Below are 26,661 nucleotides of genomic sequence, written 5' to 3'. Positions count from 1 at the left end.
AAACGCAGTGACGATATAAAGCGTGCGAACAAACAGCAGAGAAAAGAGACGTACCTGATCTGCAGGCCATGTCCACGTCTTTCTCAAAGTCGGTCTGAAAAGAGACATCGTGCATAATATGGTTAAAGTGGGCCATTCACGCTGTAGTTCACACAGTTTCTTATAAATTACAATCGATTCGCTCCTAAATTGAGCCCATTTTATTCCCTATGTGGACTTAGACCCGTTCTAGTCCTTGTTTAGTCCTGATCTAGTTACAGGTTTAGATTTAGTCCCTAAGTTGTGGTGAATTTTCAAGAGTAAAACACCCATGGGCGGGAGGTTAGGGGATAAGGACATAACATGAACCGCAAAAGTGTAAAAATATTACTTGGCACTTGCGATTTTTTTACGTTTTTTTAATCTCTATTTGAAGTCATTTTAATATTTTTAACTATAGACAATTATTTGATATACCAATCTAAAACAGCAATAGCAATTGTTCTGTTATGCATTAATGTTGTGTTTTTAGTTTAAAAGTGCATAATTTGATCTATGCTTTAATTTCATTGCATTTGTTTTCTTATGCCGCCATCTAGTGGATACTTTTAAATGTCGCAGGTAGAGCACATGTTTAAAAAAAAACTTTATTTAACCGGAAGTAACAGCGAGCCATGAAGGCACCAGGCACGGCCGCACGCAGCTTTGGCTGCTTTTGGAGATCGCAGATTTCTTTATTTTGAGGTTGCATTGCCGGTATGTAATGTTGTACGCGTGCACAACAGCTGCATTTATGTTATTTTCTATAAGCCAGTGTTCAGTATTGAATTTGACTGTTCCATCTCTGCAATATGTTAATTACACGCTAACCACGTAGCCATCAATATTGCGTCATCTAGTCTGCTTTGTATACATATATGTGGATTTGTTTATTATTTATATGTATTGTAATGGACATGTTTTGATTTTAAATATGTCTATTTTTCAGTTTTACCTTTTCGAATATCATTAAACCTGCTAAAAGACAACGTGTCTGCAGAGTCTTTGATGTGAGAGAGGAGTTAAACCGGCTAAACAGCACAGTAAAACGGCAGCATCCAGGCAGAAGATTCTGCGGTCATCCCCCTGCGACAAGAGTGAATCTACGCTGACCACTACTACGCCTCAAGCAGCAAGGCATTCAGCAGTGTTCCAGCAATCGTCACTTTGTCAACGCAACTATGGCCGACAAAGCTCCATCCACCCAGGCTTCATCATCGGACAGCACGCCATGCAACGCAACATCCGCCAAGGCGCCATCCAACAAGTCTGTATCCTATAAAACCCGGTCTGAAGCCGGATCAACAGGGTCTGCAGCTACCAAGGCAAGAGCAAAAGCTGAGGCAGCAAAGGCCCATCTCAACTTTGCAGAAAAAGAGATGAGTTTGAAATTAGAAAAAGCTAAACTCGAAGCATCTATTGAGCTATTACGGCAGGAAAAAGATTTAGCCTCAGCCATAGCAGAAGCAGAAGCATTAGAGGCAGCCGCTGCTTCACAGTTAGACGCTCAAAGCCATCCAACTCGGTCCGAAAAAGCCGAGCGCACAGAACAGTATGTCAAGGACCAAGCCACACTTATGAACAAGGGTTAAGGTTGCACTTTTGAACCATTACAAAACAATGATGCACAAATGCAACTCAAGCAGGAGCACATTAGCAATGCGTTGTTACAACCTAGAGGAGAGGATAACAACAACTATCTAACTCCACATGCTTCTTTTCCAAATGGCAACTATTCCCAGTATGTTCCAGCTAGTGCCTTTTCCCATCCTTTTAAACCTGGCATTACCAACTGGACCCACAAGGTGTCAGCACCAACACATTTCAATCCTCCCCAAGAGAGGGACAGTAATGCAACTGACTTTATCAGGTACTTTGCGCGCAGGGAAATAGTTGCAACAGGACTTCTCCAGTTTAATGATAAGCCCCAAAACTTTAGAGCGTGGAAGCGCTCTTTCAACAGTGCTATCAGAGGGTTGGACTTGACAGCTAGTGAGGAAATGGACTTGATGTTAAAATGGCTTGGCAAAGAATCCGCTGAACATGTGGAGCAAATCAGAGCCATACACATAAACAATCCTGAAGCAGGTCTTGAGATGATTTGGGATAGACTTGAACAATGTTACGGCTCAGCTGAGGCGATTGAAGATGCCCTTTTCAAAAGAGTAGATTCATTTCCAAAAATCACATCTAAAGACTATGTGAAACTAAGAAAGTTCAGCGACCTACTAATGGAAATCGAGAGTGCTAAAGCTGAAGGAGACCTTGTTGGCCTCTCATATCTAGACACAGCCAGAGGTGTAAATCCTATCATCCAAAAGCTTCCTTTTAACTTACAGGAAAGATGGATAACAGTTGGAACAACATACAAACGTCAAACTGTGTCACTTATCCACCATTCAGGGTTTTTGTGAACTTTGTCGCTCAAGAGGCCAATGCTAGGAATGACCCTAGCTTTCAGTTCAGCTCATACACAGATGCTGCTCCCAAACCAGACAAACCCCCTTGGAAAGCAAACAGACAAAAAGAAATATCAGTGCACAAAACTGATGTAGGCACGGGCTTCAATCCAGATTTACAAACCCATGCGTACAAAAAAACAGACAGTGAGAAACTCTGTCCACTGCACAAAAAGGCTCATCCTTTAACAAAATGTAGAACCTTTCGCATGAAACCTCTTGACGAGAGAAAAACATTTATAAAAGAAAACAATATTTGCTTCAGATGCTGCGCCTCATCCAAGCATATAGCCAAAGACTGTAAAGTCAGACTCCAGTGTTCCGAGTGTGGCAATGAAAAACATTGTGCTGCACTTCACCCTGGCCTAGCCCCATGGCAGACAGAACCAGAGCTAAACTCAGAGCCGGCATCAGAGCACAGCGGGGAGCCAGGTAACGCACTGCCTGAGGAGATAATGACAAAATGTACTCAGGTTTGTGGTGAGAGTGAGGCAGGTAGATCATGCTCTAAAATTTGTCTCGTAAAAGTTTACCCTGTAGGCTGTCCAGACAAAGCAGTACCACTCTACGCCATTCATGATGAACAGAGTAACAGATCACTAGTCCGCCCAGAGTTTTTTGAGTTGTTTAATGACTGTGGTCCTAGTTCTCCCTATTCACTTAGAACATGTGCAGGTGTTAAAGAGGCTATGGGTAGGAGAGCTACTGGTTACATAGTGGAAGCTTTAGATGGCACAGTCCAAATCCCACTGCCTAGCCTCATTGAATGCAAAAACATCCCAAATGACAGATGTGAGATTCCTACTCCAAGTGCGGCCATGCATCACGCCCACCTCAAACCTGTAGCTCATCTTATCCCTGACTTTGACTCTAACGCTCATATACTAATGCTCCTTGGACGGGACGTAGTACGAGTACACAAAGTCCGCAAACAGATAAGTGGCCCTCACAATGCACCCTATGCGCAAAAACTTGACCTGGGATGGGTCATAGTAGGAAACGTGTGTTTAGGTGATGTCCACAAAACCTTGGCAGTAAACACTCTTTTCACCAATGCCACTGAGAAAGGTCGTCCCACAGTGTTTGAGCCATGCCCAAATGTATACCATGTTAAAGAAAAGCATTGTGACATCCAAATTCCTTTCAGTGTCAGCACTCAGCTCGGTGACAACACCACATGTGAACCCGACCACTTAGGATGTAATTTGTTCAAACAAACCAAACTTGACAATTACATTGCGCCCTCCATTCAGGACAAGGCATTTCTAAAAACAATGGAGGAAGGACTTACAAAGGACAAAAATGGTACTTGGACAGCGCCTTTGCCATTCAAATCTCAACGTCAGAAACTACCAAACAACAGGCCGCAAGCACTGAAACGCTTAATGTCACTTGTCCGCAATTTTGAAAGAAAGGAAGAAATGAAAGAGCATTTCATAAACTTTATGGACAAAGTATTTCAAAATGGACATGCAGAAATAGCTCCTCCTTTGGAAGATGAAGAAGAATGTTGGTATTTGCCACTATTTGGCGTTTATCACCCAAGGAAGCCCAAACAGATTAGGGTAGTCTTTGATAGCAGTGCCAAACATGAAGGCGTGTCTTTGAATGACGTGTTGTTAACAGGGCCAGACCTTAACAACTCACTACTTGGAGTCCTCATGCGCTTTAGGAAAGATGCTGTTGCGTTTACCGCAGACATTGAGCAAATGTTTTATTGCTTCAACGTTCGTCTGGAGGACAGGAACTACTTGCGTTTTTTGTGGTTCCGTGACAATGACCTTTCCAAAGACATTACAGAATACCGAATGACTGTTCACGTTTTCGGGAACAGCCCTTCTCCAGCGGTTGCCATGTATGGCTTGCATCAGTCCGTTCTACGCTGTGGAAGTGATCCAGATGTTCAGCAGTTTGTCACACGGGACTTCTACGTAGATGATGGACTTAAATCTTTGCCTACTGTTGAAAAAGCTGTGTCTCTTTTGCAAAGAACACGAGACACACTTTCAAAATCAAACCTGAGACTGCACAAAATTGCAACCAATAGAAAAGAAGTCTTGGAAGCTTTCCCGTCCCAAGACCATGCTAAAGACCTAAAAGATTTAGACTTTGAAGCTGATTCTGTCCCCATTCAACGTAGTCTCGGCCTTCTTTGGGACATAAAAAAAGACTGTTTCACCTTCAATACTTCAGATGAGATGAAATCCTTCACTAGGCGAGGTGTTTTATCAACAATTAACAGCCTTTACAATCCTTTAGGCTTTGTAGCGCCAGTCACTATACAGGGAAAGTGGATTCTAAGGGAACTCACTGTTGAGAACGGAGACTGGGATGCACCATTGCCTTCAGAAATGCAAGAAACTTGGACTTTCTGGAAAAACTCACTCAAAGAATTGTCAAAGCTGTCGATTCCCAGAGTGTACACAGACATTTCACCTTCTACTGCTGTAAAGAAAGAACTGTGCATCTTCTCAGATGCGTCTACTAAGGCCATTGCAGCAGTAGCCTATCTTAGAGTCACAGACGCAGTAGGAAACTGCCAAGTGGGCTTTGTGATGGGTAAAGCAAAGCTAGCTCCACGCCCTGATCAGACCATCCCAAGATTAGAGCTTTGCGCCGCTGTGTTAGCAGTAGATCTTGCAGACCTAATCTCAGATGAACTAGACATTGAACTAGATAACTGCACATTTTACACGGACAGTAAAGTCGTTTTAGGTTATATCTATAACGAGACACGTAGATTCTATGTCTATGTTAGTAACCGTGTAAACAGAATCCACCGTTCTTCTCAGCCCAGTCAGTGGTTTTACATACCCAGCAGTCAGAACCCCGCAGACCACGCCACTCGTTCTGTTCCTGCTTACCAACTACCACTAAGTAACTGGCTCACTGGCCCAGACATTCTGGTGCAAAATCAGGGCATTCCCACGGACACATATGACCTCGTTGAGCCCAGCACTGACTCAGAAGTCAGACCACAGGTATCCACTCTCAAAACCACTACCTGTTTCAACCAACTCGGCTCTCAGAGATTCACAAAGTTTTCGTCTTGGAAATCACTTACCCGTGCACTCGCTCGTTTACTGCACATCATCCACAATTTCAGTTTAGCTTCACGCAAACCTAAACAGTGCAATGGCTGGCACTACTGCGAAACAGGACTCACTGTTGCTGAGTTTAATCAAGCGCAAGATGTTGTGATTCAAGCAATGCTGCAGGATGTGTACGCCGACGAAATCAAGTGTTTACAAAACCAAGAAAAACTTCCCAAAACCAGCCCTTTAAAGAACTTAGACCCTTTCTTGGATGAAAATGGACTCTTGCGAGTAGGTGGTCGCTTGGTTAACTCAAAACTGAATCAAAACGAAAAGACCCCTCTCATTGTTCCTGGTCGCCATCACGTGGCAGCTCTTCTCATAAGACACTACCACGAACAAACTCATCATCAAGGTCGTCTGTTCACTGAAGGAGCTGTTCGTGCTGCAGGTTGGTGGGTTGTTGGAGGCAAAAGGAAGGTTAGTACAATAATCTTTAACTGCACAACTTGCAAAAGACTTCGTGCTCCGCTAAGCACACAGAAAATGTCTAACCTCCCTCCAGACCGCCTTTCTACAGATCCCCCATTCACAAATGTGGGCATTGATGTGTTTGGTCCATGGTTTGTGTCTTCAAAAAGAACCAGAGGACATGTTATTCAAAACAAAAGATGGGCTGTAATTTTCACATGCTTAAGCATAAGAGCGGTTCACATCGAAGTGATTGAGTCACTTGATACATCAAGTTTCATTAATGCACTCAGACGGTTTCTAGCTGTTAGAGGACCTGTCAAAACCATTCGGTCGGATAGAGGCACAAACTTCGTCAGTGCATGCAAAGAACTTAAAATCCCTTCAAACATGGACAAAGCTGTACTAACCTACTTGAAAGAACAGGGATGTACATGGACTTTTAATCCACCACACGCTTCTCACTTTGGCGGATCGTGGGAACGGATGATCGGTCTTGCTCGGAGAATATTGGACACAATGTTTTTCCAGCTCAAAAACACTAAACTAACTCATGATGTTCTGGTCACCTTTATGTCAGAGGTGTCAGCTATCATAAACGCTAGGCCAATTGTTCCTGTTTCAGTTGACCCTAGCGACCCATTTATTCTTACTCCAGCAACTTTGCTTACTCAAAAATCGGCCCAACTTCAAGCGCCAGTGGGCAACTTTTCAGTGGCGGACCTCTATAAGCATCAGTGGCGGCAGGTCCAGCACCTGTCAAACACCTTCTGGGACAAATGGAGGAAAGAATTCTTACCTACACTCCAGCCACGCCGTAAATGGCAATCTGAACAACCAAATGTAACACCTGGGAGTACGGTTGTGCTCAAGGACAATCAAATACCCAGAAACCAATGGCCTCTTGGACTCATTACTCAAGTGTTTCCTTCTAAAGATGGCAAAGTCCGTACAGTAGAGGTTAAAGTTGCCAAATCAGATGGTTCTAAGGTTTTTACGCGACCAATCTCTGAAATTGTTGTATTAGTGCCTTCCTAAGTGTATAGTGGCATGTAATCACGCCAGACGGGGAGTGTTCTGTTATGCATTAATGTTGTGTTTTTAGTTTAAAAGTGCATAATTTGATCTATGCTTTAATTTCATTGCATTTGTTTTCTTATGCCGCCATCTAGTGGATACTTTTAAATGTCGCAGGTAGAGCACATGTTTAAAAAAAAACTTTATTTAACCGGAAGTAACAGCGAGCCATGAAGGCACCAGGCACGGCCGCACGCAGCTTTGGCTGCTTTTGGAGATCGCAGATTTCTTTATTTTGAGGTTGCATTGCCGGTATGTAATGTTGTACGCGTGCACAACAGCTGCATTTATGTTATTTTCTATAAGCCAGTGTTCAGTATTGAATTTGACTGTTCCATCTCTGCAATATGTTAATTACACGCTAACCACGTAGCCATCAATATTGCGTCATCTAGTCTGCTTTGTATACATATATGTGGATTTGTTTATTATTTATATGTATTGTAATGGACATGTTTTGATTTTAAATATGTCTATTTTTCAGTTTTACCTTTTCGAATATCATTAAACCTGCTAAAAGACAACGTGTCTGCAGAGTCTTTGATGTGAGAGAGGAGTTAAACCGGCTAAACAGCACAGCAATATTATGCATATTTCACTATATCTGAGTGTAAGTATGAACACAGCCGAAACAAATATTCTCACAAGTAGAAAAGTAAACAGAACTAATCACATTGATCTTTACTGGATAATTACGATTCAAAATATCAGTATTCAGTTTAATTTTGTTATATGCTCCGCCCCTTATCAAACATGACTGGACGGTGATTTCCCAATAGACCAAATTATTAGTTAAAGTTCACCCCAAATCATATGAGAATGCATCCTCAGTGGTAAGAACAGACTGATTTATGCAAAGCTTGACTTCTAAACTGAAGTCAAATGCAGGACGTTTGCTTTTACCATGAGCTGGGCGTGGCCGTTCTGGAAGGAGCCCCCGGAGTCTCCGTTTGTTTCCTCCTGTCGATCCACAACGCGACACTTCACCGCCTCCTGGACCTGCAACGAGAAACGTGCACGAGAAGAACAAGGACCAGGCGCTGTACGAGTAGAAGTAGGAGTAGAAGTAGGAGTAGAAGTAGAAATAGGAGTAGAAATAGGAGTAGAAGTAGAAGTACGAGTAGAAGTAGGAGTAGAAGTAGAGTAGAAGTACGAGTAGAAGTAGGAGTAGAGTAGAAGTAGAGTAGAAGTAGAGTAGAAGTAGGAGTAGAAGTAGGAGTAGAGTAGAAGTACGAGTAGAAGTACGAGTAGAAGTAGGAGTAGAGTAGAAGTACGAGTAGAAGTACGAGTAGAGGTAGGAGTAGAGTAGAAGTACGAGTAGAAGTAGGAGTAGAGTAGAAGTACGAGTAGAAGTACGAGTAGAGGTAGGAGTAGAGTAGAAGTACGAGTAGAAGTAGAAGTAGGAGTAGAAGTAGGAGTAGAGTAGAAGTAGGAGTAGAGTAGAAGTACCAGTTGAAGTACGAGTAGAAGTCGTCTTTGTAGTATGTGGTAGTAGTGAAAGTGGAGAAAAACTTAAAAATGTAAGAGAAAATAAACACAAAGATAAATTATTCCTACTGTTTAAGCTAAAGTCCTGAATTGAATTTGCTTTCATGAAACAGCTGCTTTAGCTCTGCTGCTGCACTGGAACCTTATTCCAACAGAATATTTGTATTATTCAGATTTTTTGGTTTGCTTTAGTGAGGTTTTGCTCTTATAAAATATAAAAAAAGACCTAAGCTTCTTCCTAAAACTGTAGTATTTACTTTCAAGAAGATATTTTCACTAAAGGCGTGGCTGGTCAGTGAGTTCTGGACTCTGGAGCATCTCACAATGTGTAAATATTGGACAAATAAAACACTGAATAATAATGCTGATTAACTCGTAGTAGTACATAGAAATACGGGTTTACTATTGATTAAAATATTAGTTTACAATAGTGTGTAGTGTATCATTATTATATATATATATATATATTTTTTTTATTTATTAATTGGTACAAAAAATTTGAAAAATCACAGATTTTGATAATCGTACTATTTACTTGTACTATACTCCAAAAAGCCGAAAGATGTTTAATGATGAAGACAGTGACATTAAACCAAACCAAATGTCAAAAAAAAATTCGGTCAAAAATTCTGGTTCCCCTAAAAAATAAAAAATAAATTATTCGCAAATATTCTTTATCCAGAAGCCTTCAGTCACCATATTTCAACCTTTATTAGATTTTTTTTTTTAAATTCTCAATTTGCAATAGAAATAATTGTTTGACGAGTTGACTAATTGATAAAAGGAAAGCAAAGACTAAACTTATATAATTATAAGTAATAAATAATAATAACAAAATATAAAAAAATGAATACATAAAAACACAGAAAAGGACAAATCATAATACATAATAATAATAAACCATAATACATAAAAATAAATACATATAAAATCATACTAAATAATACTAAATAATAATAACAAAATTATAAATGATAGTAAATGATAATACATAATCATACATAATAATACCTCAATTATAAATGATAATAAATAATCATACATAATAATACCTAAATGATAATAAATGACCAGTGGCAGCCTCACTGTCCAGCTCTGTCCTGACCGTTTACCTCTCGCCGCAGAACGCAGTGCACCATCACGATGACGAAGCCTTCGAGCGAATCAAAAACCGCAAAGAGGATCTGGAAAAGGGCGGAGCGTCGGTCCGTGATGGCCAACACCGCCGACATCCAGGTGAGCGCCAGGAGCGGCAGCACCACGCACGAGCTCCACAGTGACGCCCTGCAGGACAGCGGGGGAACAGCGGTCAGGACACAGAAAGGCATTCCACGCGTTCCAAGAGACTTCTTTACTAACTTAACATTAGCTTCCATTAGTTTAAAGATAACTTGGCAGTACGTTAGCAACTTGGTGACAAATTAGTCGTAGCGTAGTGTATTAGCAGCGGTCTAAAGCATGCAAAAAGTAGATAACATCACGACAAATATTTATGCTACTGTCACAAAACGGGAACATACATCCATTTGGTCAAATATATATGCTCATAGCTGACATATATTCCATGCATGTATGTTTAAGATGGTTCAGTTGGACCATAGAGGAGAGAGAGGAGGGGTCAGGTGGGCGGGAGGACGGTGAAATGAGGCTGGAAAAAGGATGCACAGAACAACAGGAGGAGGCAAAGAAGGAGGGACAGAGCAGAGACAACCTCGACTACGGATGACACCATGGCCCAAAGTACGCCTCGAGTTTATGGATTTATGGGTCACAATTAATCTTTGTTTGGTCGTTTGAGGCCTGAAGGGGGCAGTGTGTCCACGTAATTCCCCATGAGGATCAGTAAATTTGCTGTAATTTGTTATATTTTTTCCCTTTGGCTTCAAAAAGAGGTCTGGATTGTACACGGTTAAATAAAGGTTCACGAATAAATACATAATTAATGAATGGTGCTATATGTAACTTTAAGAACTGTAAGAATGCATGTTTTTCAAGGCATTGAACTCCTGCACATATTTTAAAGTTTTGTATTATACAATGTTTCTCTTGTTATGATCAAGTAAAATCTTAATTTAATGTACCGTATTTTCCTTTTTTCATAGTTTTGGCCGGGGTGCGACTTATACTTATATTTATACTTATATACTTTGGCCGGGGAGCGACTTATATGTGATGATATTGGTTATTTTCACACTTGCAACCACATGTCATACTCCAGTGCGACTTATATATGTTTTTTTCTTCACTATTATAAATCTTTTGGCTGGTGTGACTTATACTCTGGGAAATACGGTAATCTAAATTGTATGTCGAAGGTGGTTTCTTGGTTCATACTGTATAATATCATTACAGAAACTTCAATGAATGCTGAGTACATTTAACTTGGATAAAAATAAGATAAATTATGGTCAGTTTGGATGCAGAGGTGGCAGAGTGGTTGATGCTCCTGCGATTGTGGGTTTGAATCTTGAAATATGGACGAGGAAGATTGAATAAATACATATGTTATGTCGACTTGTGCCGCGTTCACATTTGTCCTGCTTCGGTTCTGATAACGAGTGGAACTGGGCGATATCGACAATAAAATATCTCAATAACAATATTTAGACAATATTGTGTCAAGACATAAGTAAATTACCCACAAGTAAAGCCACTTTTTTCCCTTCTTTTGGAAGTTTACAAGGTTCTTTTTGCCATTTAAATGTTTTATCATCTCCTTTTTCAGCATTGTTATTATCAAGAATAAACTCAATATTAAAATGTTGCATATCTTCAAAACAACAGACACAATATTAAAGGCAGCGGCCGACCTCTGACCTGGTGCAGTCCTTGTCTAGTCCAGGTTTAGTTTAGGGTTTTTAATGTGGTCTGTGCCTGTGTTAGCATGTGTACTATTTAAGTTTAGGGTCATTTTATTGAACTCATTATTAAGTCATCCTAATTCTATAAAACAATTAAAACAATAACAAAAAAAACAAACCATCTGGTATTATTTCTAGTCATCTATGTCCTCCCTAGCATTGCCACAAGGAAAGAAAAACATGACATAGGACAGAGCAAAGAGACCAATCGAGTGAAGGAGAGGAGAGAAAGAGGAGGAGGAGAGCGAGAGGAGGAAGGAGAGGAAGAGTTAAAATAATTAGCGGGACTAACATGGCGTTACTGGTAGCTGTGGTGGAAACGTCAGCCGAAGAGATAACTCCGCACTTGGCACATTTGAGCGTCATATTGTACAGTGGCACTGTCATCTGACTGCAAAGTCAAATTAACACGCTGTAACATACACAAACAGATACAGATGCACTGCAACGGCACGCACACACCACCAGGGGGCTGGGCACGCGGGCGGCGGCTAAAGGGGCACCGGGGAACCTTTCTACTGGAGGCGCGGCGGCTGCTCGTCTCCATGGAGATGTCCTGTGCTTTGCAGACGTGTCGCAGTGAGAATCGACTAAACGTTCAATAAATAACTGACTCCGTATTTGTTGTGTGTACATTTTCTTTGCATTTGTGGTGATATTTAGTTAGTTTTCTGTGGTACGATACGATTTAGGCTCTACAGTGTCAAATAACCAACTTATATTTGTATTTATTCAGTTTTTTTATTTGTTGCAGATGATTTTTAACCAATATTACACAGATAGAAATGTGTTTATTGTGATCCTGCTTTAGATTTCAATAATATAATTTGTTATGTTCCTCAAACGTCTTATTGTGACAGGACTATTGCTTTGGAACGCTCCACAATGCGGCATTCAATTCGTCCGTCTCCATGGAAACGATGCTACCAGGCCAAGTTACAGGTCCAGATCTGTGGAGAGGCGACTCTGTGTGTTATTCGAGGTGTTTTGTTACAGCTGTAACTGAATAAAGGCGACATACAGTAGAGATGTTTAATGCCATACTGTGGAATATTCCAGCCAAAGCAATCCCACGGCAACTAAAACGAATGTTATTATAATTAGCAATGATTTTGGGGATTTTTTTCTATTCAAACTATTAATTATTTTGTACACTTAGACTTTTCTAGCTTTATAAATCAGTCGAATAAAGGTTGAAATATGTTGAAGTTCATTATGGATGAAAATCAGAAATGGTTTGTTCTTTTTGACTTTTAAAAAACAATAATGCCTTTGTTTTGTATGTGCTGTAATCTATTATATCATTATTATTATTTTAAAACTTCAGCTAGTTACAATTAGTCGATTCGTGTCTGCAAATCTACCAAACACGAGCATCTCCATGGAGACGAGCCCTGGCAGACCTCCTCCACCAGAAAAGTGACACTGTGCAGCTTTAGGAGAGCGCTGCGTGGGTTCGACTGTGGAAACATCTATACATTTGATTATACGTGAATAATAAAGTGAATAAATGATAAAGGTCTGAAGACTTTGCATGGATCGTGTTGGTCATTTTGAAAGGTGCCCAGCCGCCCGCACCACACGCACACTCCGAGCGTTCAAACACACAGTGGGTCACATGGCTCGGTCTCTCTCTCAGGGCGGCGGCCAATCACAGGCGTCGGAGCAGGGACGGGGGGCGTGGCAAAATGGGAGGGGTCTGACTCGGGGGGGGGGGGGGGGGAGGGGGGGGAGAATTTGGACACATTTTCCATACGTTGATTCGTATTGATTCGTCAGTTCATCTGAAGTGAACTCAGAGTTTTGATATTTGATATTACGGTTGGCGTTCTCTCAAGGTCATACTGCGCTGTGATTGGTTAACTCTACCTGTCACTCATCGGTGACGTGTCAGAGCACTGGGTGGGGGAAGTAGATGTGAGTTTGAACACTGAGCTGCAATAACGTGAAACTGTTAACTTTGAAATGTTGCGATTCCATTTTATCGTCCGTGTGTAATTCAAGAGACGCAAATGACTCGAAAGCGAACGAGAACGGGAACGTATATGATACTTTGGTCAAATCTCTACTTGAGTACACACAATTTAAAGCGGACATACAGTATAATGCGTTCTTGTGGCTTTATTTGGAACCTTGGAACTTAAATTTACTGTCTACATTTTGGAAAACATGCGCCTCTGTTTCCGATTAACAATGAAATGATAAATAAATGCTAATCCAATAGAGCCATGTGTCGTAGATGACCACCAAACGAGTCCGGTGATGGTTTATGGCCTTAAAAACTGCACAGGAGAAACAGATGTTCACCTACAACAATATTCAGATTTTTGAGATTTCAGAAAAGACAAGCTCATAAACAGGATTCATTAAGTGTGAATCAAGCTAACTACAATTCTAGGTATGTTTTTGATGAAGGGACAACAAAATAACACAGTTCAAAGCTAAAAATATATGTACACCTATATTTGAAGAAATGTATAATGTGTCCTTTAACTTCTTTGTTTTTTTTTAATTGAAGCTGATGAGATAAAAATGATAATTTGACACAAAAAATGCATTGAATGTGCACTATGTAACTCCAGGGAAAAGCTTCTATATTTTCTGTTGCTAATTTTATTTTATGTTTATTTAAAACTAATGAGAAAATATGATAATTTGACACAAACAACTTTTTTTTGTTCTTTTTTAAAATTGAAACTGATGAGAAAATATGAAAATTTTAGACTAAAAGCATTTTTTTTCTTTTTTTTATATATGAGAATATACATGAAATATGATAATTTGACACAAACAACTTTTTTTTGTTCTTTTTTAAAATTGAAACTGATGAGAAAATATGAAAATTTTAGACTAAAAGCATTTTTTTTCTTTTTTTATATATGAGAATATACATGAAATATGATAATTTGACACAAACAACTTTTTTTGTTCTTTTTTTCAAATTCAAACTGATGAGAAAATATGAAAATGTGTCACTAAAAATGCATTGAATGTGCACTATGTGACTCCAGGGAAATGCCTCTATCGCACATGGTTACTGTGAGTGGGCATGACTCTCCGCAGACCTAACACATAACGCGGAGATGGCACTCTATGCCTTGCGGGTCAATATTTCAGGCAAAACAAAGTACTTAGGGAAAAATTGCCGACTACAATACAACCGTTTTAGTCACAAAATGGACACGTCTATTGCGTCCCGCCGTGACATCACGCTCACAATCGAGCTCGCGATCGCGATCGCGTAATTGCCTCCACCGCGTTTTAATCCACCCCCGACGCTGGAGACGGACGACTCGTGACGCGCCATTGTCCGCCAGCGGCCGACTTCATCATCGGACAAATGATTTCATGAATAAGCAAACGCCGCCGCCGCGCTCTTTTCCCTCGCCCGCCGTTTACCACTGGACGTATTGATATTGACGAGCAATAACAAACTCATCCGTTACCGCGCGGCCCCGTCGCCGAACAACAATTAAAGCTGGAATTGATTTTTGTAGCCCCTGGACGCTGGGATTAAAAAAAAAAAAAAAAAGAGAAGAAAAAAAAACACATAATGGAAGGGACTCAATTCCACGTAAAAGGGCAAGAGCGGCCGGTAAATGTGGGCTGCAGGCGGCGGTGTTAAAAGCCAATCAGCACGCTGGGAAATACAGCATGGACTCGGCAATCGGAGAGAGAAGTGTGAGCGGCGGTATGTCACTTTAGAACGCAGGGAAACAACCGGACGTGTTGGCCCGGAAGGTGAGGGGGCGAAGCCTTCAGGACGATGAGCGTCATTGGCGATAATCGGTTTGGGGCGTTTGAATCGAGGGGTCTTTAGACGATCGTCTGTCGGGGAAAGCATGCGGTTTGGAGCAAGGCTTTTCAGGAAGATATCGGACTCTTTTGTGTCTTAAATCGGAACCATATTAATTTGAATGTCTTGAACGTGCTGATGAGTCTATGGCAAATTCCCTGTTTTTGAAAGAAATATTCGAACTTGAAGTGCCTATGATAGGTTTGTACGATGTTCTAATTTGGACTTTATTTAGTGTGTTTATACTTGTTGTACATAAAAATGATAGTTTTACACCGATCGAGCAGGAATTTGTGGAGAAAACGTTGAAAAATCTGTAGAAAATGACAGGAAGTGACATCACACCAGGGACACTCATTCCAGTCAATGCAGAATTTACACAAATAAATAACTTTTGTGACTCTCTAAAAATGAATTCAACAAAATAAAGTCACTCTCATTTTTATTTGTCCAAAAAAAAAAAAAAGTGACATTAGAAGAGTTTTGGCCCAGTGTTTGCTGAGTAAGTTCCTAGTGTGATGTCATCAATTACATGTTTATAATTTTGAGCAAAAGTAAATATGTTTATCTTAACTGCATTTTAGTTCAATGAGCCGTCTGACCTGTAGGGGGCACTTTAAGAGACAAAAAAGTAGAACCCTCTCTTTATTGGTCAGAAATTGGCTCCACAAACTTGCCATATTAATGTTTCAGATTAAAGTCCTTGAAACGCACAACAATCACGACTTTGGAGTGGAATAATGGCACCGAAATGATGACAGTTTTGTTTGTTTATGCTGCCAAAGAAGAGTTTTGGTTTCATGTGGGCGAGTCTTTACGGAGAGGCAAAGTTGGACATGATTGGTGTGTTTTGATGGAGAAAACCAGAAAAACCAAACGGTCCCAGAAAATCCCACTGGACCTGGACCGACTCGCTCTGAGGCACAAAGTGAATGCAAATGTGTCCAAACGGGCGACTTCTTTGCCAAGAATTTCCCACGTCACGGCAATAAACGCCAATCTCCGTCGAGGCAGAGCTACGGGCCAGATCTGTGGAGCGGTCGCACCAGCTCACAAGAAGAACGAACGCCTATTTAGCTATAAAAACAGGAGCAAATGAAGTAGAAGACACGTTTAATTTCCATACTGGGGAACATTCCGGGCAAAGCGATAACATCTCTGTGGAGACGAGCAGGTGGCAGACGTCCCGCAAGGAAAGTGCCTTTAGAAAACCGTGGCAGCAGTTTAATTTCCCGGCGATTGTGCGGCGGAGGCGGAGGCGGCGGCGGGCTCGGAGCCGACCTGAGCCGCCCGGAGCCTCGTTAAGAAACCTGCACCATTTAATTACCTTCGTTTGGCGTGTTTTGCGTTTAAGTTGAAGGAGCACTTAAGAGCGAAGGGCAAACGAGCTTTTACGCCAAGTACAACCACCAGCGGTCAAGAGCGGTCAAGAGCGTTCAGAGCGTCACATTTCTTTCTGGTTTACTTCAGTGTCGGCAAATAAAATCGTAGCGTCTTCCTTGTTTATGGAGTTTTTCTGCCGGATGCCCGTTCTCTCGCTTTATCGAGGCTTAGGATTGGCTGTCCGGCTGCCACGCCCGAAGCAAAGATCTGGCAAATGACTTCAAGCTAAATATTAGTCATTTTGCCCTGTATTTACTAGAAATACTCAGGGAAATGGAAATGGAAGTGCAAAATAACAGCAGCTGTAATACAAGCTGCTGATTGTTTTTGCTCAATTAGTCCAGCAATTATTCTTTTGATTACTCCAAGGCCAGAGATTTTGAGATGTTTTACTAAATTGGAAGTGATGCAGACAAAGAAAAACATGTCATTTTGATGTAATTATTGCTTTGTCCAAGTCCTAAAACCACAGATTGATATCGTTAGTTGTGGTTTGACCCAAGAGAAATGTGTGAGATTCTTTGCAAGAGAAGATGAACAAACTCCAATAAATCAATTAAAAATGCGATACCGATAAAGTTGACCTCGACCGTGACAGGTGCAGGGTTCAATTCCCCAAACTCAGAGACAAAAGAGCACAAAGACGTCCCTGTGGGGTCGCCAGGGACGACGCGGCAAGGGCCCTGACTCGATCTGGTGAAATGAAGCGGAGCTGTACTTTCACGTAAACGGCATTTATGTAATCACGATCAGTCAAAACGGCGCTAAAATGTTCTGGTTTCATAAGATAAGATAAGATTTGTCTTTATTTGTCCACACATGTGGACATTTTGATGCTGCAACACAGTAGATACAGAAGAAAGGAACAGATAAAACTCTTATAAACAAAAGAGTCAAAACGGGCGCTAACACGTTCTGGTTTCAGAGTCAAAACGGCAGTAAAACGTTCTGGTTTCAGAGTCAAAACGGCGCTAACACGTTCTGGTTTCAGAGTCAAAACGGCGCTAACACTTTATGGTCTCAGAGTCAAAACAGTGCTAACACTTTAGGGTCTCAGAGTCAAAACGGCGCTAACACGTTCTGGTTTCAGAGTCAAAACGGCGCTAACACTTTAGGGTCTCAGAGTCAAAACGGCGCTAACACGTTCTGGTTTCAGAGTCAAAACGGCGCTAACACGTTCTGGTTTCAGAGTCAAAACGGCGCTAACACGTTCTGGTTTCAGAGTCAAAACGGCGCTAACACGTTCTGGTTTCAAAGTCAAAACGGCAGTAAAACGTTCTGGTTTCAGAGTCAAAACGGCGCTAACACGTTCTGGTCTCAGAGTCAAAACGGCGCTGCACGTTCGGGTTCTGGAGCGGCGCGTCTCAAGCTGTGGTCCGCGTGTTCGATCACAGGGGGTTTGCAGCTTGAGTACTTAGATTGTTATTGATGTAGAGACGAGCGCGGCGAGCGAGACTGTTCGCTGACTCAATAATTATGAATATTTTGGTAACAATATGATCTACAAAAAAATAATAATAAATACATTTAAAAAATAAAATAAAAGTCACATTTTTCAAAGGAAATTTCTGTAATTTTATTTTAGTCTACTGTATGCTTAAAAAAACAAATGTTAAGGGTTTTTAATGTGGCTGTTTGTGTCATATTCATTCATGTTGCTGCCTTTTTGCCAGAACTCGCTTGGGAAAAAACTTTTTTTAAATTTCATTGGGACTCTCCAGGTTAAATAAAGCTAAGTAGATGTAAATAAAAAATAAAAAAACGTATCATTTAGAAAGTTTTATCCCAGAAAGCTGGTCACAGATAGAGGAAAGACAATGTGAGTGAAACAGAAGGATTTCTCTGCGTTTGGTCCTGGTGTTAATGATAAAGACGTTTTTTTTTCCTTTTTCTCACAATAATCACATTAAACACTTCTGTCCTGGTTTAATTCTGATAAAAAAACCTGGTTCAATCCCTGTCAAATCCTGGTATTTTATCCTGTTTAACTCTGATTTTGGTCTTGATATTGTTTAGTCGTCATTAAGTTGTGGCTGAACACCTGATTTAGTCTTCCTGGTTTAGCCCTAGTTTAACCCAAAAGGTAAATCACAATTAAGCTCTGGTTTAGTTCTTATTTCATCAGATCTGGTTTGGATGTGCTTCTAAATTGAGTTTTTCTTGTTTAGTTAAAACAATCATTTCCAGACTCAAATATAGAGTAATTTTTTTTCGAGGAAAATCCGCTCTAATCCTCCCAAAAGTCACAATTGAACTCTTTATTCACTTTATTCAGTCTTCATTCGCAGGCTTCAGCTTCCACGGCACTTTTTCGCTCTTAAATCCACGAATAGATTGAATGTAATGAAAGGTTTACATAAAAAGCGTTAATCTGGTGGCATTTTCAGATCCCAGCTCTCTTTCTGTTCACATCCACGCAGAACATATCCTCATCAGACTGAATTAACCCGAGGGCAGAGAGACACACTTTAACGCTTCCACTTCCTCTTCTACACAAGTCAAACTGCCATTCATAAAAGAGCGGCTGTTTAAAATATTATTGTATGTACATCGATATATATATATATATATATATATATATATATATATATATATATATATATATATATATATATATATACACCGTATTTTTCGGACTATAAATCGCACCTTTTTTCGTAGTTTTGGCCGGGGTGCGACTTATACTTATATTTATACTTATATACTTATACTCCGGAGCGACTTATATGTGATATTATTTGTTATTTTCACACTTGCAACAGTATTTCATACTCCAGTACGACTTATATATGTTTTTTTCTTCTCTATTATGCATTTTTTGGCTGGTGCGACTTATAGTCCGGAAAATACGGTAGTCTTTTTGTGGTTACTTTATGTCTTGCCGTCTGAACTAGAAGACAATAAAGCAGCCTGTGATCAAGAGCAAAGAGCTGCGCAATTAATAACATGTTATTAATGTTGAGTCAAGTCCACTGTAAAATAATCTCTTATGTGTAAAATGTAATCTATGAAAAAAATAAAAATAAAATCACGTTACAGGAATTGTACCATTGCAGCTCGAAGTGACAAAATCACCATAACATTAAAAAACAAAACAAATATATTATAATATGAAGATGACAATATGTACGCTCTGGTCGTTCTGTGTTTTCTTCTGTTTAAAAAAATAAAAATAATAAATAAAAATTGAAAATAAATCAGAAAATAATAAAACAATAATTTCTAATTTTTCAATTGATGTGCCTTGCTGTAGGTTTTATCGGTTAATGCATCGTGTATTTTATGGATAATGTGTTCTAGAGTCACTGAGATCAGACGCGCTCACATACAAACCAAACCATGCCAACAAACCACTATTTCTAATTAAAACAAATATTAAAATGATTGAAATTCTTACAAGAATCACTATGTTAGAGTCTCTAGAGAGAGCAGAGAACTGGAAACATCTGAAACAAACCAATCCGGCAATGAATTGAGCAGGTTTATGGAGGGAAAGCTAACGGCTAATTGGTTAAGAGAGAAAAGTGGGAGGGGTGTTGATTATTTTTCTTCTTCTTTTTTTTTTTTTTTTTTACCCAATCACTGATGACATGGGAGGGGACTTCGGGGACAGAGGAGTTCCTGATTGGACAGCCCTGAGTGAGAGAGAGGGGATTCTGTGCAAACAATTCAGACAGCAAAATAAACCAAAAACAGTTCAACACAGAGGTCAAAAGGTCATCAAAGAAAGAAAGAAAGAAAGAAGCAAACATTTTTTTTATATAAGAGGAAAGAAAGAAAGAGAGACGAAGAAGAAAGAGAGAGAAAGAGAGAGAACAAGCGAAACAACAATAGTTCACAATGGCCATGGAAACGCGACAGAAAATAAAAAAGTGCGTGGTTTACGGTAAAAGGAAGCAGCCGAAATTGATCTTAGTCTTATATGATGATCTTTTTAAATGACGTTTCATCGAGCGCATGAGCTTGTTTCCGTTTCATTCATTTCAGTGATTCTGCCGACACGTTTTAGAGTATTAATGTGTTATTTTAAGTCACGCAACAGGAAATGTCAACGTTTAATATGTTTGTGGGTCTGAAGTAGTTTAAATGCCAGAATCATCGGGAAGTTTAAGCAAAATGTTGTGATTGTCGACGCTAAAGTGGTGCAGAAATGAGACATTACGACGTCAGTGTCAGTCTTGAATGCAGAGAGACCAGGGACATTGCACTGATTGTTTGTAAAACTCAAAGTTTGTTCTATATTCTATATGTTCTATATAAATAAATATGTAATAAAAAATAAAATCAAATAAAATAAAAACTTAACTAACACACATTTTACAATCATTTGATTATTTGTTTTTGAAAGTAATTTTATTTATTGTATTTATTTAAATTATTTCAGAATCAGAATTATTTTTTTATTTATTTAATGCATTTTATTTTATTTATTTATTTATTTTATTTATTTTATTTATTTTATTTATTTTATTTATTTTATTTATTTTATTTATTTTATTTATTTTATTTTATTTCATATTTATTTTATTTATTTATTTTAAATTGTATTAATTTTATTTAGAATACGGTCACTTTCCCAAACTCAAAGTTTTCCATGTTTTACGTTTTTTGTTTCCATTTGCTAAACCCGACCAATCAGAGGCAAATTAACACGTGGCCAGTAATGAATCAAATCAGCAAACATCCAAATCCAAACACATGCTGAGCGTGTTTGGATGAGAGTGTTTTTGAACATCCGCACACACACTTAACGCACACTTAACATTTAAATCCGCTGCTTCCTTTTACCAGAAAAACATAAAAAGCAGGAGAAAAGGACATCAAAAAACAAAACGCAACTGGAAGGGAAATGTCTGGAACTTAAGAAAAACAAATCGATGAGATGTGCGGCGCGCTCCGTTTGTGCAGAACCAACAACCAGCAAATCCTGTGCCGTCCAATCACAATGCAGCGCCTGTCGTCCAATCACAATGCAGCGCGTGTCGGAGTATTTACGCTCAAATTGTTTGCGATGGGGTCTTGTTTGAGAATTTTTTGCGCGTTTGCTTAGTTCGTGCAGCAAAAAAGTCGCAGTATCGTCGCCAACATAATATATTTTTGCCACGTTATCAGTGATTATCGGCTGGTTATCGGCTGGTTATCGGCTGGTTATTGGCTGGTTATCGTCTGATTATCGTCTGATTATTGTCTGGTTATCGGCTGATTATTGTCTGATTATCGTCTGATTATTGTCTAGTTATCGTCTGATTATTGTCTGATTATCGTCTGATTATTGGCTGGTTATCGGCTGGTTATCGTCTGATTATCGTCTGATTATCGGCTGATTATTGGCTGGTTATCGTCTGGTTATCGGCTGGTTATTGTCTGATTATCGTCTGATTATTGGCTGGTTATCGTCTGGTTATCGTCTGATTATTGTCTGATTATCGGCTGATTATTGGCTGGTTATCGTCTGGTTATCGGCTGGTTATGGGCTGGTTGTCGGCTGGTTGTCGGCGGCGGGGTTAAAACGATGGGTGACAGAAAGCGTACCCGGCTCGCTCCTTCAGCTTCATGTCCGTGATGCCGTCCTTGGACACCAGTTTGTTAAAGACGAGGATCCCGATGACCATGTTCACCTGCAATACAAGAGACAAACACGGGTCAAAGCAGAAGACAAACACGGGTCAAAGCAGGAGACAAACACGGGTCAAAGCAGGAGACAAACACGGGTCAAAGCAGGAGACAAACACGGGTCAAAGCAGGAGACAAACACAGGTTAAAGCAGGAGACAAACACGGGTCAAAGCAGGAGACAAACACAGGTTAAAGCAGGAGACAAACACGGGTCAAAGCAGGAGACAAACACAGGTTAAAGCAGGAGACAAACACGGGTCAAAGCAGGAGACAAACACAGGTTAAAGCAGGAGACAAACACGGGTCAAAGCAGGAGACAAACACAGGTTAAAGCAGGAGACAAACACGGGTCAAAGCAGGAGACAAACACGGGTCAAAGCAGGAGACAAACACGGGTCAAAGCAGGAGACAAACACGGGTCAAAGCAGGAGACAAACACGGGTCAAAGCAGGAGACAAACACAGGTTAAAGCAGGAGACAAACACGGGTCAAAGCAGAAGACAAACACGGGTCAAAGCAGGAGACAAACACGGGTCAAAGCAGGAGACAAACACGGGTCAAAGCAGGAGACAAACACAGGTTAAAGCAGGAGACAAACACGGGTCAAAGCAGAAGACAAACACGGGTCAAAGCAGGAGACAAACACGGGTCAAAGCAGAAGACAAACACGGGTCAAAGCAGGAGACAAACACGGGTCAAAGCAGAAGACAAACACGGGTCAAAGCAGGAGACAAACACGGGTCAAAGCAGGAGACAAACACGGGTCAAAGCAGGAGACAAACACGGGTGAAAGCAGGAGACAAACACGGGTCGAAGTAGGAGACAAACACAGGTTAAAGCAGGAGACAAACACGGGTCAAAGCAGGAGACAAACACGGGTCAAAGCAGGAGACAAACACGGGTCAAAGCAGGAGACAAACACGGGTCAAAGCAGGAGACAAACACAGGTTAAAGCAGGAGACAAACACGGGTCAAAGCAGAAGACAAACACGGGTCAAAGTAGGAGACAAACACGGGTTAAAGCAGGAGACAAACACGGGTCAAAGTAGGAGACAAAGACGGGTCAAAGCAGGAGACAAACACGGGTCAAAGCAGGAGACAAACACGGGTCAAAGCAGGAGACAAACACGGGTCAAAGTAGGAGACAAACACGGGTCAAAGCAGGAGACAAACACGGGTCAAAGCAGAAGACAAACACGGGTCAAAGCAGGAGACAAACACAGGTTAAAGCAGGAGACAAACACTGGTCAAAGCAGGAGACAAACACGGGTCAAAGCACGAGACAAACACGGGTCAAAGCAGGAGACAAACACGGGTCAAAGCAGGAGACAAACACGGGTTAAAGCAGGAGACAAACACGGGTCAAAGCAGGAGACAAACACGGGTCAAAGCAGGAGACAAACACGGGTCAAAGCAGGAGACAAACACGGGTCAAAGCAGGAGACAAACACGGGTCAAAGCAGGAGACAAACACGGGTCAAAGCAGGAGACAAACACGGGTCAAAGCAGGAGACAAACACGGGTCAAAGCAGAAGACAAACACGGGTCAAAGCAGGAGACAAACACGGGTCAAAGCAGGAGACAAACACGGGTCAAAGCAGGAGACAAACACAGGTTAAAGCAGGAGACAAACACGGGTCAAAGCAGAAGACAAACACGGGTCAAAGCAGGAGACAAACACGGGTCAAAGCAGGAGACAAACACGGGTCAAAGCAGGAGACAAACACGGGTTAAAGCAGGAGACAAACACGGGTCAAAGCAGAAGACAAACACGGGTCAAAGCAGGAGACAAACACAGGTTAAAGCAGGAGACAAACACGGGTCAAAGCAGAAGACAAACACGGGTCAAAGCAGGAGACAAACACGGGTCAAAGCAGGAGACAAACACGGGTCAAAGCAGGAGACAAACACAGGTTAAAGCAGGAGACAAACACGGGTCAAAGCAGAAGACAAACACGGGTCAAAGCAGGAGACAAACACAGGTTAAAGCAGGAGACAAACACGGGTCAAAGCAGAAGACAAACACGGGTCAAAGCAGGAGACAAACACGGGTCAAAGCAGGAGACAAACACGGGTCAAAGCAGGAGACAAACACAGGTTAAAGCAGGAGACAAACACGGGTCAAAGCAGAAGACAAACACGGGTCAAAGCAGGAGACAAACACGGGTTAAAGCAGGAGACAAACACGGGTCAAAGCAGGAGACAAACACGGGTCAAAGCAGGAGACAAACACGGGTGAAAGCAGGAGACAAACACGGGTCGAAGTAGGAGACAAACACAGGTTAAAGCAGGAGACAAACACGGGTCAAAGCAGGAGACAAACACGGGTCAAAGCAGGAGACAAACACGGGTCAAAGCAGGAGACAAACACGGGTCAAAGCAGGAGACAAACACAGGTTAAAGCAGGAGACAAACACGGGTCAAAGCAGAAGACAAACACGGGTCAAAGTAGGAGACAAACACGGGTTAAAGCAGGAGACAAACACGGGTCAAAGTAGGAGACAAAGACGGGTCAAAGCAGGAGACAAACACGGGTCAAAGCAGGAGACAAACACGGGTCAAAGCAGGAGACAAACACGGGTCAAAGTAGGAGACAAACACGGGTCAAAGCAGGAGACAAACACGGGTCAAAGCAGAAGACAAACACGGGTCAAAGCAGGAGACAAACACAGGTTAAAGCAGGAGACAAACACTGGTCAAAGCAGGAGACAAACACGGGTCAAAGCACGAGACAAACACGGGTCAAAGCAGGAGACAAACACGGGTCAAAGCAGGAGACAAACACGGGTTAAAGCAGGAGACAAACACGGGTCAAAGCAGGAGACAAACACGGGTCAAAGCAGGAGACAAACACGGGTCAAAGCAGGAGACAAACACGGGTCAAAGCAGGAGACAAACACGGGTCAAAGCAGGAGACAAACACGGGTCAAAGCAGGAGACAAACACGGGTCAAAGCAGGAGAAAAACACGGGTCAAAGCAGAAGACAAACACGGGTCAAAGCAGGAGACAAACACGGGTCAAAGCAGGAGACAAACACGGGTCAAAGCAGGAGACAAACACAGGTTAAAGCAGGAGACAAACACGGGTCAAAGCAGAAGACAAACACGGGTCAAAGCAGGAGACAAACACGGGTCAAAGCAGGAGACAAACACGGGTCAAAGCAGGAGACAAACACGGGTTAAAGCAGGAGACAAACACGGGTCAAAGCAGAAGACAAACACGGGTCAAAGCAGGAGACAAACACAGGTTAAAGCAGGAGACAAACACGGGTCAAAGCAGAAGACAAACACGGGTCAAAGCAGGAGACAAACACGGGTCAAAGCAGGAGACAAACACGGGTCAAAGCAGGAGACAAACACAGGTTAAAGCAGGAGACAAACACGGGTCAAAGCAGGAGACAAACACGGGTTAAAGCAGGAGACAAACACGGGTCAAAGCAGGAGACAAACACGGGTCAAAGCAGGAGACAAACACGGGTCAAAGCAGGAGACAAACACGGGTCGAAGTAGGAGACAAACACAGGTTAAAGCAGGAGACAAACACGGGTCAAAGCAGGAGACAAACACGGGTCAAAGCAGGAGACAAACACGGGTCAAAGCAGGAGACAAACACGGGTCAAAGCAGGAGACAAACACAGGTTAAAGCAGGAGACAAACACGGGTCAAAGCAGAAGACAAACACGGGTCAAAGTAGGAGACAAACACGGGTCAAAGCAGGAGACAAACACGGGTCAAAGTAGGAGACAAAGACGGGTCAAAGCAGGAGACAAACACGGGTCAAAGCAGGAGACAAACACGGGTCAAAGCAGGAGACAAACACGGGTCAAAGTAGGAGACAAACACAGGTTAAAGCAGGAGACAAACACGGGTCAAAGCAGAAGACAAACACGGGTCAAAGCAGGAGACAAACACAGGTTAAAGCAGGAGACAAACACTGGTCAAAGCAGGAGACAAACACGGGTCAAAGCACGAGACAAACACGGGTCAAAGCAGGAGACAAACACGGGTCAAAGCAGGAGACAAACACGGGTTAAAGCAGGAGACAAACACGGGTCAAAGCAGGAGACAAACACGGGTCAAAGCAGGAGACAAACACGGGTCAAAGCAGGAGACAAACACGGGTCAAAGCAGGAGACAAACACGGGTCAAAGCAGGAGACAAACACGGGTCAAAGCAGGAGACAAACACGGGTCAAAGCAGGAGACAAACACGGGTCAAAGCAGGAGACAAACACGTTTCCATGGCGATATTAATGTTTCGGCTGGAAAGTTCCGCAGTATGGCTATAAACGTTGCTAGGTGTGGTACAAGTCCGGACGCGGATGAAGGTTTTCAGGTTAATATAGGTCAAAATATAGTCATAAAAACAAAACAAAATCATAATTTTGATATTTTTAGAAGTTTTTTGAAAATGTGATTTATAAAAAATTCAATGTCAATTTAAAGACATTTTAGAAGG

The 26,661-nt window shown here is 41.4% G+C and overlaps 1 protein-coding gene across 1 annotated transcript in view; it reads right to left on the bottom strand.

The window, feature by feature from the left end:
- adgrb1a (adhesion G protein-coupled receptor B1a) overlaps nt 1-26,661 on the bottom strand; it is a 191,346-nt gene that overhangs the window by 29,780 nt on the left and 134,905 nt on the right. Inside the window, exons 23-27 of the mRNA XM_072461112.1 lie at nt 22,121-22,206; nt 11,702-11,800; nt 9,661-9,832; nt 7,964-8,059; nt 31-94 (exon numbers count right to left, since the gene is read on the bottom strand). Coding sequence (XP_072317213.1) covers nt 31-94; nt 7,964-8,059; nt 9,661-9,832; nt 11,702-11,800; nt 22,121-22,206 — 517 coding nt within the window. The remainder of the gene's footprint in view (nt 1-30; nt 95-7,963; nt 8,060-9,660; nt 9,833-11,701; nt 11,801-22,120; nt 22,207-26,661) is intronic.

This window comes from Eucyclogobius newberryi, unplaced genomic scaffold, assembly GCF_026437365.1.
Source record: "Eucyclogobius newberryi isolate DKJ021-1_F unplaced genomic scaffold, fEucNew1.0.hap1 SCAF_3, whole genome shotgun sequence".
NCBI classification, from domain to species: Eukaryota; Metazoa; Chordata; class Actinopteri; order Gobiiformes; family Gobiidae; genus Eucyclogobius; species Eucyclogobius newberryi.
Note: the sequence above shows the minus strand (reverse complement) of the source record. Positions and strands in the feature narration are given on the sequence as shown.